This window comes from Rhipicephalus microplus, chromosome 1 (assembly GCF_043290135.1).
Source record: "Rhipicephalus microplus isolate Deutch F79 chromosome 1, USDA_Rmic, whole genome shotgun sequence".
NCBI classification, from domain to species: Eukaryota; Metazoa; Arthropoda; class Arachnida; order Ixodida; family Ixodidae; genus Rhipicephalus; species Rhipicephalus microplus.
In genome coordinates, this window is record NC_134700.1 from 33,032,039 (window position 1) to 33,048,600 (window position 16,562).

Sequence of the window (16,562 nt, forward strand, 5' to 3'; positions counted from 1 at the left end):
GCAAGGCAGAGGGCAGATGAGGTGGTGCGGTCATTTGCAAGTCGCTTGCGCATCCTCGGGACCGCCACCCTGGCGAGCTCGGATAGTCAGGATCCGGTGAAAGCTTCACTGCGCCGCGAAATTTTAGCCGAACAATTGCTTTCGCAATTTTTATTAGGCCTAAGGGATCCGGTCCGCAGATTTGTTCTCTCTCGAGACCCGAAAACGTTTGACGAGGCCATTGCCATAGCGGTCAAGGAGGAACAGAATGAGAAAGTGTCGAGGAGTCATTCGTTACCCGTTCAATTCGTAGAAGAGAACACAGATGTTCATGATATGCATAGTCATCTTGACCACCCCGAAAAACTTGTGGCGAGCTCGGCAGTATGCAATAAGGTGAAACAAGATTGGCAGGAATTCCCTAAGCAGCTCCCTTATCCCGACGGGTGCTATAACTGTGGCAGAATTGGTCACTTTTGGCGAGAATGCTATCAGTACCGGCGACGAAAGTGGAATTCGATGGGTGACAGCCGCATTCACAAAGACAAGGAGATGGTGACAAAATTCGAATCTGGAAACCTAGACGCATCTCCTCCTCATGACGTTGACGCGCAGAGGTCAATCGCGGTCGTAAATATTCGCGAGGAAACAAGCTCCTTAAAAATGAGTTGCAGTTCAGCGTGTGCGGAAGTGGTTAATGTAATTTCCATGATCGAGGAGGATGTTCCGCCATTAAGCGAGTGTTTGTTTGGGGGGAACGCTGGCACGCCGGTGCCACTGGGTGAAACAAAAGCTGTCGAGGTTGCCGGAGCGGATACAGACGGTTTAGCTGCGGTTTCTACCTCGAAGGTCCCACGAGACGATGAGGCATTACCAATAAGAGTAGCAGATATGGAGTTGGATGAGAATGGGTTTTCTGAGGATACAGTTGTCGGAGTCTTGGTCGACACGGTGGTAGACCGAACGTTAGAGAGAGTGGATGAGATTGAAGAATGCCTAGATCGCAATGGGGTAGTTTTTGTGGGGCCAGAGGGTAACTGCAGCACACTCGATGTACACCGCACCAAGCCCGGGCATGCGCAGCGGTGGTCTTATCGGATAGCTTCGCACATGCCTCACTCCGCGACTGAGTTGAGTAGGGTGAAGCTCGGACCATCCAACGAGGGTCCGGGACTCAGAGTCGGGGAAGAGGTCTGCATGCAGGCAGACGCTGAGAGCTCGGGGATCGGCTAGGGTCATAAGAGTCCGAAATGTTGTATGCCATTTTATGTTCTGTGATTTCTGCTCGGTCATTGTGCTCGTTACTTTAGTGGAGCCCTTGCGTTGAAGTTTAAGTTTTTCATTTTGTTTTACTTTGGCTTGTACACTTGTTTTATTTTGTTAATTGTGTTTTGAAATGAGGCAGGTAGTTTGCTCGGTTATTATGGTTTTGTGTTGTTTGCGGCATCTGATGTTGATCGATGAGTAAGTGGTACCACCTGGGATCGATTAACACCTAATGATGGGGGAAGAACATAGAGTCAGTGAATGTGAGGTAACGGAGATCTCGCCACTTGTCGGAGAGGAAGGTGCAAAAGGGACTGTTTTAAGAAACGAGAAGGTTTAGCAAGACAGGATATGTGACTGGCATCTGTGGTCCAAGTTAGGCGGATTATGCGTGGTGGTAGGTTGAGCTAATAAATAGACGCTGCAACAAGTGATGAGATGAGACAAGGAAATATTACAGACAAGCTACGGCGTTTTCCCTACACAATAGTGTCGTGCCTCGATAGGGGGCGAGAGGGCTGGCTTGTGGAAAGAGATGAAGCAGCCCCGGTATCAACGAGGCGAGGTGAAAGTTCAAATTGAAATGGTTTCATGGCGTCTCCCCTCACGGAAGTGTCGCCCCTCGTTAGGAGGCAGGTGGCGTCGTGATCGGTATAGATGTACAACGCCCAATGTCACAGTTGCATAGGACAGCATATACACTACGTTCTCAGTCAATCCGAACACGCAATTCGCGTTGGAGGTCCCTTTCCCTCACCGACAGGTGCAGCAGAGGCCGGGCAGGAGATGGTACGCGAGGGTAATTCAGTGTTGCTACCTGTATGACCTATGTTCTCCCGCCATCCCGCTTTTCGTTTTGTTTGAGATGTTATATAAGATCTTAAAATTTCGTGCATGTGTGGAATGAAAGCGTATTGAAATGTGTGTATCGTCTGTTCGGTTGTGCCGAGAGTGGACAGTGCAGGCGAAGTGTGTGATGTGCTCGCATGGTAGTGAACCTTCCGCACACTTGACTGAACGTTGCCTGCCAAACCATCCGACGAGCAGCTGTTACCAGTGTGCGTTTTGTCCACGCGTCATCCACGAGTTTCTGCTGTGATTCTGAAGGTTTGAAAAGTGTTGTGCGCGGTAGAAACACGGAATCAAACTGCTTCGTGGTGGGTGATGATTCAGCGACAATCACAGATTGGTTCGTCTCAGCGACGCGCTGCCGCCAGGGCTGAATCACAATGGTGCTGTGTTCGCATACCGTATGCCTAAGACTGCCGCAATGTCTCAATTTCGCTGCGCAACCCGAAGGCGCTATGCGCCCGCATTTCTCGTGTTTGAATTTCCCCGCTGGAAAAATTCTTCTGCAAGATGAAGGGATTGTGACGTGGTGCGAAGATATAGCGATGAGAGGCGATGAGATGATGACTGGGGCAAGGACGGTACGATGAGGAATGAAAGTTAGAGATAGGAGGCGAGTGAATGGAGCGTTATGAAAGAGGGCAAAGATGGAAATCACTGAGAGGCATGACGTAGGTGACGATGACGGAGACGATGAAGACGCCGACGGAAGGGGACAGATCAGATCGCGACGCGAAGAACCAATCTTCGGCCTCGACTTGAGCAGCCAACTCCGAGGCTCCGACTGCATGAGCATTCTGTGAGACGAACTTCACCTCCTTTACTTAAACGAGCTTTGCGGGAAGGGATGCGGCATATTGAGACATTGCGCGGTTTTACTAATTTATCACTTTATCATTTGTGTCGTCGTATGTTTACTCTGTATTGAGGCACCGTTGTATTGTCACCGTTACTCGCTTATGTATCCTGTTTCGCGTGGCGTGAGTATTTGCTGATGTGTTACCATTTCGCGTAGCAGAGATGTCGTTCACGGACAATATGTGTGTACGCCATTTGCACTTGTTATTGAATTAAATGCGTCCACGATTAAAAAAAGATCGTGACGTCTCTTACTTCCCGGCCCCAGCACGAATCCCTGTATGTGAAAAGTGATTGAGACACGTAGCCAAGAGGGAACTGGATAAAAAGTGGGTTGAGGGGTCTTCCCTCTCTTTGGCGATTGGTGGCGTAGTGAGGACGTCTCATCAGCGAAAAATACCTACAAAAAAGCTGCATTGTTATGCGCATTCTTTTTTCAGGACTGTCTGATTTTTCGGATATTTTCCCAGTCCCTTGAGGGTGCGGGAAATCGGACGTCGACTGTATATTCTAAACATTGGCTGTGTCTGACATTCGTGTGGAGTGCCCTTGCTTACGGAGGAAACCCACAAGTGTCATGGCACCACCTCTTTGAAAATTGTACGCGATAGCAGCCTGTTTTAGCTTGTATCCGCAGCGGTATTAGCTCTGACGACATTCTATGGTTCCCTTCCTTGCGCCCCATGATCTCTTGTTCTGGCAGCACAGGAACATGTACAATGCAAACTGTCAATTTCACGAACTCCACAGTACTTGCCTCTTGCAGTTCATTCTTGCCCGTGATGTGTGACAGCTGCAGGTAGCACTTGACCTGTTGCCGGATCTTCTGGAAGCAGTCCACGATGGGCACACTCGGAATGGTGTGGATCCTGCGAAAGTGCCACCGAAATTCCATGGCTGCATATGCTAGGGCAGGAGTTCTGAAACTTATACTCTCAATAGTACATTATAGTAGACCAACTTTTCTTTACAAATTTCACCCCGCAAGTTAGCACGTACGGGTACTGTTACTAATACTACATGCCATAAACGGTGTTTTACAGTGAACAAAACTTTTCGTCTTAGTGTGAACAGAGAGATTTCTGTGGCATTCAATTTGAGACAGGACTGAATAGTTGTAAAAATATCGCATATCACATGTAAAAGGCCTCATTTTTTATAAAAGAGTGCTATTCCAATGAGCAGCAGCACTGCTGATAGCAAAACTACTGCGGTATGGAAATAATAAAAAAATTACACCATCTCCCACTAAAGGAAACCATGAGTAGATGTGAAGCAGCGGTCGCTAACGCTCACACTGGCTGCAGCTTTGACACTAGCGGTCATGACAGCGTTGAGCGGGGGATAAACCTGGGGAGGTGCAAAGCACGCAGTGATGGATCGGTGTTTCCTACTGAAACTTGCTAATCGCCGCTAATGGGCATTGAGAAATGAAAGACTCCGACTGGACACAGAGACTCGCAGTCGGCTTTTAGTTAATGTGCACTATGCGAATTTTCATTGTTCAAGAACGCACAGGAGAAATCTCCCAATGGCACTACCTTGGAGGTCAAGACACAGTGCTGATATATACGGGGTGGCCAGTGCACGGTAGTGCAGCGCGATCAGATGACTTTTTTAATCAGAAACTCACTAGCACCCGCTGCCTCACACACAATTATGCAGCATATATACGCATGTGTAATTGAACAAAATGTGCTGCATCCTGTGACAAGGTTTAATAGCCCCTTCAAGATCTTAATACACTTTCCAACTGGGCATTGGTGTACAGCGGCAAAGGTGGCTTAAGCAACATTCTGCATGAGTTAAAACAAGGCAACATCACTATTGAATAACACCAACACCTTACACCCCTTCCTTTTCGATTACTGTAGTTTAGACTTAGTGCACCAACTCTCAGCTTTTTGCAAGGTGTGCTCGACCAGATAAGATGACGTCGCATGCACGTTGGCCTGGCGACAGCACCAGATATCCATTGCCAAGACCATAGAGTTTCTCAAAAATTAACTAGAATGGACTCTGGTGCTGCGATCATTCAGCCACCATGGGAATGATGGGTAGTACACAAATTAGCCTAGTCTTCATGCTTGCGGGCTTCAAAAGCACTTGTGACTGTTTATTGTGCTTTGGCTTTGTTTCAAATAAAATGACGGGCCGTTCTGAACTTCATGACCATATTTGAATTGGCGACCTTAAAAGATAAGGGTGGTGAAGTGCAACTGCTGAACGTTTGCTGATTATCGTCTTGTGAAAGTAGCTCCAAGCGATGCTAAGTGAAATGGAGCCAAAGTACAAAAATGAGACAAATCCATTGCCAGAGAGACACTAGTGCAAGAGTTCCCTGTAGTGCTTTACGAAACTCTATGGTCGGGACGACGCAACTTCAACAGAAAAATATTTTATGTGCTCTTGCTTTGGTAACCAAGGTGGTCGCTGGCAACGCCGGTCTTCACAGCACGTGAAGTTTGTTTGTGCGTAGAAAACGCGGCATACGCTTCCAGCTTTAGTTGCTAACATGCCACAGCCACGGTTGCTGACAAGAAATTCGTATTTCCCAGGAAGCACTGCTGGCTACAGCGTAGCCAGCAACATGTTTTTGTCTGGTAGTTGTGTTGTTCTGCCGATAAGTCTCTGCTGCGATTAATGAATTGATGAGTGTACGGCGTTGTTACTGTAAAGGATTGATTGATATGTGGGGTTTAACGTCCCAAAACCCCCATATGAATATGAGAGACGCCGTAGTGGAGGGCTCCGGAAATTTCGACCACCTGGGGTTCTTTAACGTGCACCCAAATCTGAGTACACGGGCCTACAACATTTCCGCCTCCATCGGAAATGCAGCCGCCGCAGCCGGGATTCGATCCCGCCACCTGCGGGTCAGCAGCCGAGTACTTTAGCCTTAAGACTACCGTGGCGGGCCTTACTGTAAAGGGCACTGCCAGTGTTTCTTGTAGCATGTGGCCACAAGGAGGCAGTACTTTCCACTAAGCATATATGTGAATAAAGTTCTTTTGGTTTCCGCTTGCCAGCAGTCCGCCTCGTTATCTGGTTGATCTTGTCTCCTGACTGTGTTATCACTTAATATATATATTACACCACGGCTTCCGATATGCATGCTTGCACTTAATCATGAAGCAAACTTCAGATGATCAACGTGTCCTCTATTTCTAGCTGAAGTTAGCACAACTGAGAAAATTTTGAGACTGGTCAGGCAATTATGCAGGGTGGTGCAATTTTCATGGTTTTGGCACAGGTGGGTGCGAAAATGGGGAACTGTATCAAATGAATACAATTGGCGCAGCTGTTGCACCCATGTGCCTCACTGCAGCACAGTTGTGACACGCCGGCAGCATCTGCCCTCTTTTTTGCAGAGTCATGATGCCACCATTTGCTCATCATTTCTGGTTAAAGAAAGAATTTAATAATAGCCAGTGATGAAATGTGCAATGTGCTTTGGCTGGAAAATATGATCCCTGAAGTTTTTGAGCTGAGATTCAAAAGTATGCGCTGGAGGTGTCTTCCCCGTCAGCAGCGCAACTGCACAAATTAAATTGCTAGAGCAACCACTAATTGTAGGTTTGCATACATCGCTAATTCTACCAGATGATGGTGATATGTGGGGTTTAACGTCCCAAAACCACCATATGATTATGAGAGACACCGTAGTGGAGGGCTCTGGAAATTTTGAACACCTGGGGATCCTTAACGCGCACCCAAATCTGAGCACATGGGCCTACAACATTTCCGCCTCCATCGGAAATGCAGCCGCCGCAGCCGGGATTTGATCCTGCGACCTGTGGGTCAGCAGCCGAGTACCTTAGCCATTAGACCACCGCCGTGGGGAGCTAATTCTATCAGACTTGACCTATATTATTTCATGATATTCTCAGAAGGAATGTGTAGATCATTGTACACCGACATTGTGAGAAGCATGAGACTTGTTGTTCATGGGTGATCGCTGTGTTGCAGTGAAGTATATATATCTTCCATATTACTGACGGCCCACATTTCAGATGACCGCAAGACCATTTTTTTAAGGACGAAGGACCTTAAAGGCCAATTCTGATGATTTTTCGAGGTCAATGAACTTCAATGAAATTCACTGGGAATGTTCCTTTGCACATTTCTCTCATCTATACCACATTACATGCTTAAGAGATGCACTGATTGTTTGCAAATGAATCTTAAAGATTGCTTCAATACGCTCACCTGGCTTGCCAGAATTATTGGCAACACTGTCTGTGAGACGTCATGTTTGGCATGTCAACGGAAGTTATGCAGCCGCTGGCATTGCTAACTATGGCCGCGACAGTGCTTACTGTGCTGGCCACAAGGTGACGGCGGTGGAGTTCGACACAGAAAAGCTTCCTTTCTTCCCCTCTGGTGTTTCACCAGCATTTCGCTGGTCTGGCGCACGATTTACTATTCCCTGTGGATGAGTGGCGATGGGTGGTACAGTCCAACCCACTTATAATGATCCCAGATATAACAATCTATCGGTTATAACCACCATATTTTGGTGCACTTTCCTATGCTCCCCTTTGAAACCGAGTCCAGAGACAGCAAATGTTTTTCAGTGCCTTTTACTTTTACAATGATCACTTCCAACACGGTCGCGGTAAAAATATGGCGCATAGGAAGCAAAAAAAAAAGGTAAAACAGGCATTTAGAACCATGTTATGGGCGCACTCGCGTGTGCGCCGCAGCAGTTTGCTTGTGATGGAAGATATCACAGAACCCAGCAAGCACCGCACATTTCAAGCCTCCTTTTTTTAGCGTACTCAACAACAGTATCCACTGCTATCTGCAGTCGGTCCTGGATGGCTCAATCAGAGACCCATCTTGACCAAATAGCGATGTCATCCGCATAAGTAGCATGGGCGACATCAGGGATCTTGTCGAACAAGCGGGAAGCTCTGCCAGCGCGATATTAAATAATGCAGGGGAAAGAACAAAGCCCTGTGGTGTCCCACATTCTGTAAGGTGGATATTACCAGACTGATGCGGTTCCATTCCCACAGTGGCCATACGATCACACAAGAAATAAGCGGATGTAGTTATACATTCGAGTTCCACAATGTGACTCGGCTAGATTGCGAAGGATGAGATCGTGCTCAACATGATCAAAGGCTCCTTTCAAATCTAAAGCAATGAGTGCTCTCGTTTGGGCGTGAGAAGAAGACCCTAGGACTTCCTCTCGTAGCTGCAACAGTACATCTTTGGCCGATATTTGAGCTCGGTATCTGAATTGAGGATGTGCGAAGAAAGATTGCTGTTCTAAGAAGAGCTGCAGACCTCTAAAGAGTACATGCTCTATCAGCTTACTAATGCAGGTGGTTAGCTATATGCAACGTAGGTTTTGAACCTGAACTGGTTTTCCCAGCTTGGGAATCAACAAAATATCGGCGTGTTGCCACACTTGGCGAAGGGAACCTTGGCACCAGTATTCATTGAATATACTGGTGAGGTGGGTGATATCCCCATCACTTAGGTCGCGGAGTGTGGTGAACCGAATGTGGTCTGCTCCCGGTGCCGTGTTACGGTGTAGATCTTGTAACACTACCCGTACTTCCTAATACGTGACATCTACATCCAACAATTCATTTGTCTCGCCTATGTGCGAATAGTCAGAATGAAAAGCCTGTCAGAATGAAATGTTTTTCGAGCTCACTGAAAAATTTCGGAGGGTCGTCCCGATACTCGTGTATTAGGATGTGTAATAACTGTCGAAACGTTCTTGTTTTCGCGGTGATGGGGTCTGTGAGGGATCGAAGAATCTACTATGTTTTTTTGGTGCTTAATGTTCCTGAAAGCAGGTTGCAGAATCCTCGCCAGTTATTTCTGGTGAGAGTCGCCGCATATTCTTGAGATTTGCGCATAATTTGATCTATTCTTTTTCTCAGTTTATGATTCAGACATTGGCGTTTCCATCGCCGTGTCAGTGTTCTCCGCACGTCCCAAAGATGAAGCAAGTGTGGGTCAATGCCTGGTGTTTCGACGGTAGTACATAATGTGCGCGTGGTGGCTTCTATATTTTGAGTAAGAGAGTCAAGCCATCGCTCGTAACTTTGCCCCTCAGGCGGGTCCTGCCGACGTTCCCTGAATTTGACTCAGTCTGTAATGTGCGAACCCCCCTCGGTCCTCCGAGCACCATCAAGAGGTAGAATGGTCGCCATGATTGATTGATATGTGGGGTTTAACGTCCCAAAACCACCATTTTATTATGAGAGACGCCGTAGTGGAGGGCTCCAGAAATTTCGACCACCTGGGGTTCTTTAACGTGCACCCAGAATGGCCGCCACTATATAGTGGTCGCTGCCAAGGTGCTCCAGAGAGGACCATGCGCTACCACCGGGCCCGAACTGCATATGAAGGTGAGGAGGTCAGGGCAGGTGTCACGCGATATACTGTTGCCAATATGAGTGGGGCGCTCTGGGTCAGTTTGTAAAGTGTATCCCATGTTACAAATATTCGACAAGCGTGTTCTTTTGGCCTGCGATTTGACATAACCCCAAACTGTATGTGGAGCGTTAAAATCTTCACACACCCCACGAACCCGTCCAAAACTCCCGAATTTCGTGAGAAGGCGGTGAAAGCAGTGCGTACGTGAACGGGGGAACTGTACACATTTAATAAAAACAAGCTTTCACTGTTTTAGCTTTGCGTAATTATTTCGATTATTTGCTGAGGGATTTCACTACTAGTGGTATGCACGAGACATGTAATATGTTTCGACACTAGGGCTCCCACAAGAGGAGAGGCACCCAAGAGCATGTTGTAGCCTGATAAAGAAGGCAGACAATTTGGTTCTTGCAAGAGGATAACATCGGAAGCGTCAGTGGATGCGGCTACGTACTGCTGCAGGAGATTCCGCTTCTGATAAAGAAGGCGAACAATTTGGTTCTTGTAAGAGGATAACATCGGAAGCGTCAGTGGATACGGCTACGTACTGCTGCAGAGAATTCCGCTTCTGGCAGAATCCCCTGCAGTTCCGTTGCCACACCACTCATCGTGGCGTGTACCATGACGCCATCTTAATCGCGGGAGGAAATGAAAGGGCGTGTGCAAAAGTGTGAGCGCCGTGCACTCGCATTGGCTATTGACGGCTGAAAGATTTGACCAAATTTAGTCCTAGTAGTAGGCACGGCGGTGGTACATGCGAGCGTGTGTTCTATACATTACTAGACACGCTCTATCATCTCAATTTGAAGGATTTCCATGGGGCGTTCTATCCTGTCGAGTGCAGCCTACATACTGGTGCCCATTTCTGCTACCAGCGCGTCCATATGCTTTTGCAGACGTTCGCAACGTGCCTCCATGTCTCGACATAGGCGTGCTATTTCCGCGAGAGGATTATGGGTCGAGGATTTAGTGATCTGAGGGAACGTGGTGGGGAGTGATCGGCCGGACGAAGCAGGCTGTAGGGGACCCTCTACCTGACCTACCTCCCGAGGAGTCACCTTGGTTGCGTTCCCTTCCGGGGCCCGCTGCTGCTCGGAGAAAGCGTGTACCTCCTTGCCAACAGGTTTGCTCTGCAAAGCCTTATTGCAGGGTTGTCGTGTAGATAGAGGAGTGCGCGTCTCCGATGGACGCAGTGATTCCACGCAGGAGCGGGACTTGAAGCGAGTTCGAAATTTCAAGCGGGTCCGGGACTTAAATCGGGTCTTTGACTTGCGACACAATTTGGTTCGGCTCTTGGAGTACGACCGACTCTTCTGCCTTCGTCAAGGTGAGTGAATGGCAGGTCTCTGCTGTCTTGATTGACACGGTATGGTCACTGGAGGGTTTGAGTTCTCGCAGTTCATTTTCGAGGGCTTTCTGCACCCATGCTTTGTTGAGTGCCTGCCTCTCACGCCAAGGGCAGTTTGGATCCGCATAGGGTGAGGTCCGTCACAGGATTTGCAGTGGTGAGTGCACGGATGCGACTGGGTGGGGTTGTCGGGGCCACCCGTTGGGCACACGACATCTGGTGTAGGGCAATGGTCATCCCGATGGCCCAGCTTAAGGCAAATCTTGCAAACCACTTGTCGGGGACGATGGGGGTAACAATGCAGTTCGGCCCTGTAGAAGCGTACGTAGCAAGGGACCTTCAATCCTTTGAAAGTGACTAACGTAATGTTGGTCTGACCCATCATGCGTGCTTGAAGTATTTGGGTTGCAGGGGCCACAAGTTCATCTACTGGTGTGGAAGACGACGAACCGGGCGCGATGCCAGGCACAATACTCTTACGAGAGTTGTGTGGAGCCGCAAACTATGTTGTGATGGGATAAACACGCTCACCGAGTCTCAGCTCCCGCACCCTGTATAACGTTCATCCACATGGGATTGGGGCATGCTGATGATCGCTAGGTTTTGCAGTGGTTGCAGTCGGAATATGATGTCCTTGCGGTCTTTTGTAGTCAAACCAGCAGCACTTCAGAGAGCGTGGGCGAGTTCAGGGCACGTCCACCTATGAAGGCAAAGCCCTCCATGAAGGCGTAGAATGATGTTTTCATCGTATATAGGAAGTCGAGGCAGATGCTGGTTCCCACTCTGCTTGCGTACATTGCGCTGAAAGACGCCCGGGATGCTCTCGTTTGGTTGAGTTTCCTTGTGGGTGTTCATTTTGCAGGCGCGTCGCTTCTTGATGACGGTCTTGCCACCTGCATCGTCGTCATCGGTGTGGTCAGCAGGACAGTTCGAGGCAGCATCGTCCTCCGTTCTTTCCCCAGTCAAAATGTCATTTTGTTGTCCAAAAGAAGACCTGGTGAAAGCTGGATAAGATTTCAGCCCCACGGTGTGCGTCTCGGGTGTTGTTACTGCCGCGCAATGCTCGGCGGCGTTCTCCGTCGGCGATGACACCTTTGCTCATTGGAAGACGGCATTACGGTGGTTGAATGCTCCATCAACAAAGAGTCCTAGTAGGCTGAGAGCTCTTTGCACTGATGCTGGCTTTGGGCCCGTAGTATGGGATGCGGAAACTATGCCGCAGTAGCAGCAGCCGTGTAGAGGCTGCCTCAGAGCGTTGGAGTCCCACGCATGGATGGACAAAAAATCAACTCACTGCGGCAAACTTGGCTTCAGTGAGGTCACGGCCACTTGCTGAGTTGAAAGCTACCACCCCTGTCAAAGTCCAAGAAGTGGAATTCTCCCCACCGACAGATAAGCGCGCGCACAAGCATCTACCTTCCCCGCCACACAATCGCATAGCAAAATACGCGTGGGAGATAAGTGCGTGTGGGCGCATCGTGACAAGCTGGGCTCGAAAGACAATAATCTTGCGTATAGAGAGAGTGAAACGTTTATTTGATGAAAACGTTTATTTGATGTTTTGTACAAGAAAATCGGTAAATTCTATTATAGAAGTGCTGTGTCACACGTGAGACATGAGCACTATCTGGCAGTTATCTTGCAAAACGAAGTGCGCGGCGTGCGCACCCGTCTTGGAGGTGATAAGGTGTAGAATGCGAGGCGACAGGTAGGTGCCACCATCGTGTCATCTTAGGTGTAGAATGTCACAAGCGTTGGAAACACTTGCCTTTTCGTGCAAGTGTTGCATGGTGAGTGCAGCGTGATAAATGCTACAGTCCTTAGAATTACTTATGTATGCCTTTTCTAGTAAAAGACATACAGAATATTGACGTCTTCTTATGGTGCCTCAAAATATGCGCAATAATTGCTCTTTAATTGAATATCACACACGTATGAATGCTGAGCCTTGAGAAATATTGGTGGGCGCTGCAGATAGAGTGGGCCGTTTGGGGTATCATCTGGTGCCGTTTAGGGTATCGTTGAGGGTGGACAAACAGACAAATCTACAAACAGACAGACAGACATACCAAAATTTTTTTGCCGAGGGCCCCAAGAAAGACCATCGCCTTTAAAAAAGCAAAAGCTGAATGTCTTCGGGGGCGACACCTCGCGTGCGTAGTGAAACTATGAATGCGCGCACGGCGTCGAAAATGAAGAGCGAACGACACGGACCACGGACACGGATACCGCGGAAAACTTATGGTGACCCCGCTCTAACTGCAGCGGACGATCACCGCGGGTTCACGCTTAGCGAGCCACAGGGCCGCTACTCCGTTCACTCGCGTGTAGCGCTCCGCGCGCGCTCAACTGATAAGGCGTTTAGCGCGGCACGGCAAATAGACAGTGTTCTAATGTAACAGTACACAACACTTTATTGCCTCTGGCGGCACCCCGAACAACAGCACAACGTCCGCTCCCGGGACGCGGGTAGCAAAGGCACCCGCACGCGGACGTTCACAATAAGGGGAAAAACCGCGAGCACGTCGCAGCTGGCAATGGCGAGCTTTGACACGCCGGTCGGGAAAAGGTCCCTCGCGGCTATGCTGCGCACTCTCACGATGGCCACTGGGCCTGGTCGCGAGTGTTAGGGCAAACCTCGTACGCGCTGGGCCTACGGCAAGTGCGGCTCGTTGTGGTACGACCACTTCAAGCACTAGGCACCGCTGTGGGCTTAGCGTACGCTACCGAAGCTAGCACTCAAGTAAACACGCCTGCCGAGGTGCCCAAGGCCACCCCAGGCAGGCTGCAGTCCGGCGATTCCCAAAGGGGACGCGGACGAAGGAGAACACGTGCTTACCCGGCGCCGACCAACGGAGAAGAGACCGCTCCATCGGCGCGCGCAGTGGTGCGCGCCGTGCCCGCACGTGGCGCCATCTATCGCCACGTGGTGTTAACAGAGCAGGAAAGCGAAAGGGTGTGGCCGTGTGGCGGAATTCCCGCGAAATGGTCGCAGGCGCGCCTCAGATCCCCACATCCTCCTCTCCTTAATTCACCCTATATACCGGTCTGCAAAGGCAGCCGGTCGTCGCCCATGCATGCAAAGGCGTCATGCAATGGGCAACAGCTAGCCTCAGCCTCGCTCTGCAACTGCTGCTGAAGAAAAAAATAAACAACACAAGAATACACTTGACAAATACAAGGGCTCCGCGGAAGAGGGGTAACGGAAGTTCATGATGCTCACGCAAGAGCGCGTCCACGGCTCGGAGGGGCAGCGTCACGTAATGTCTGACTTGGGTGATTGCGTGGATGCGAGAGTTCAAGGGGAGGGTTCTGGTTGAGGCCTTCATGCGAGGAACGGGCTCACCTTCGTTTCGTCGATGTTGACGACAGCCCTGCGAGTCCGACGAACGCCGCCTCGGTGGATGTTCGGATGGACCTCGCTGCGACAGCCGGCCCTTCTGCTGGAATAATGGTCGCCAAATCCATTGGCTGCGAGGCGTCCTGCGGCGTCGGTCGAGTCGTGCACAGCGTCTGCGACAGCTGGCCTCGTGCAGGTCTCCGAACACCTCCAGAGTCCAAAGTGGTGTAGGGGTCGGTGGCTTTTTAAGTTGTCGCCACACGCACACACACCTCCGATGGTCGGGTCTCTCCAAACGCGCACCGCAAGGGAAGCGCAGAGTGTCATTTGTCCCTCTCCCCACGCTAAAGCATCAATTCACAATCCCCTCCTCCAGCGAGAAGAAAAAAAAAGAAAACACGGAAAAAACATCAAGTAAACAACACTCAAATGACAATCAGCAGCAGTAGCTGGGCGGAACAGACTTCTTTGCAAGCACTGGCTGTAAAGAAGTTAGCTAACTGAGACTAGAAAGTAAAAATGAGGGCCTTCGGTTGCGGAAATAAGCCCGCCGTCCGGCGCGAAATCACTAAGGTGACCGCTTCCTCAGATTATACCGGTGTGTGGTCCGAATGCGGTCCGCCGCACCAGGGGTGCGCCGTTGCTTGCACGAAGAGCCACTGGGCGCTGGCGCAGGCTCGTCAGACCTTGACGCAAAGGCTTTCAGGTCTGCGATATGGGCACGGCTGAGTTTTCCCGAAAGCGGGTCTTTCAGCAAGTACGCGAGTGGAGTCCAAGCTTTTTCTACTCGGTACGGACCAAGCCACTTTGGAGCGAGCGAAGTTGAGAAACCCTTGCTCGCGTCGCTAAGAGCGTGGTTGCGCTTCAGGACGAGGTCACCCACCTTAAATGAAAGGTGGCGACGTTTTCGGTCGTACTGGGCCTTTTGCTCGGCCCTGGCCGATGCCAAACTTTGCCTCGCTCTACTGAGAGCTCGACAAAGCCTGTCCCGAAGTGTGGAAGCGTAAGCAGAACAGTCTGCCGGTTCTTCCTCGTCTCCGAGCTGGCATTGCATGACACTGGTCACCGGATTTGCCAACTCCCTTCCGAAATTAAGGAAGGCGGGAGAGAAACCAGTAGAGCGACTTTCGGAGGTTCGGATTGCAAACGCGAGTTCACTCAAATGGTCTGCCCAGTCCCTTTGACTTTCGGCAAAGGCCGCCAACATCGGTTTGAGCGTACGATTGGTTCGCTCCGTCAAATTGGACTGGGGATGGTAGGGCGAAGTGGTGCAGTGATCTATTCCTAAGGAACGGCACGTATTACCAAACACCCGAGCGGTGAAATACGACGCATTGTCCGTGATCAATCTTTTCGGAAAGCCGAACCGACAAAACACTTCCTGTAGCCTCTCTAGCACCGCTCGCGCTGTCACTTTCCGCAGCGGGAACAGCTCCACCCATTTGGAAAAATGATCAACGACTACCATCAGATGTATGAACCCCTGCTTACTCCTGGGGAGCGGCCCCATTAGATCGCAGGTGGCTACTTGCCACGGACGCTCACTGACAATCGGTTTCATCAAGCCGGGCGGCTTGCCACCCCTTGATTTCACCGTTTGACAGACGTGGCAGGAACGGCAATAGCGAAAAATGTCACGCTTCATGCCAAGCCAAGTCACAACCTTGCTCAGTTTCGCAAAAACTTTGGAGCCACTCAGGTGACCGGCAATGGGCTCGTCGTGAGAGGCTCGCAACAGTGCGCCTCTCAGACTTTTGGGCACAACCACCTTAAACGGGTCCACTGACTCCTCATCGGTGGCTATGTATTTCAGCAGGAGTCCATCATGGTCCAGCAAGTATGTATCCGCGGGGGACCCAGCGACACACGCCGGTTCCCGTCCCCCTGCGCCCGCCGCACTACCAGCAGCGTCTCGGCGCTCCGTCTCCCTGAGACCGTCGCTCAACTCGCGACAAAACGGATCATCTTGCTGGGCCTTCAGTAACTCTTGTCTGCTGAAAGCGATTCCCATTCTCCCAAAGGGGAGCTTGGTATCGTTCCCACTCAGGACTGCAGCCATCGCCTCCGCTCGCATTGGCGTCACGGGTTCGCTTCCCTTTCGCTCCCCCTCTCGCCCGCTTCGCGGCGCGCTGCTTGCCTGGCCCGTGGAAAGGGTTTGCTCGTCGCCGCACTCACCCTTTTCTCCACTCGGCGGCTCCGCCGCCGTTTCGCCCGCGCCGCTTGCTTGCGCAAAGGCACCGCTAGCGGTTGTCGCACCGGGATCCAGGCTCCTGGTCGACATTGGGGCACGAGATAGCGCGTCAGCTACCACGTTAGTGCTCCCCTTCCGATACTGCACTGAAAAGTCATAATGCTGTATTAGGAGAGCCGAGCGCGCTAGCCTGCCTGCAGGCTCACGGAGCCGCATCAGCCAGCTAAGCGCGCTGTGATCTGTTTGCACCACAAATTTCGTCCCATCCAGGTAGACATCAAACTTCCGCAGTGCAAACACGATGGCGAGACACTCCCTCTCGGTCACGG

At 50.4% G+C, this 16,562-nt stretch overlaps 1 protein-coding gene across 7 annotated transcripts in view; it reads right to left on the reverse strand.

Annotated features, from left to right (window-relative positions):
- Nucleotides 1–16,562, reverse strand: part of Nipped-A (Transcription-associated protein Nipped-A) — a 991,444-nt gene that overhangs the window by 185,299 nt on the left and 789,583 nt on the right. For all 7 annotated transcript variants that reach the window (XM_075869412.1, XM_075869408.1, XM_075869400.1 and 4 more), the window contains one exon: nt 3,710–3,821. In XM_075869412.1, the coding sequence (XP_075725527.1) occupies nt 3,710–3,821 (112 nt within the window). The remainder of the gene's footprint in view (nt 1–3,709; nt 3,822–16,562) is intronic.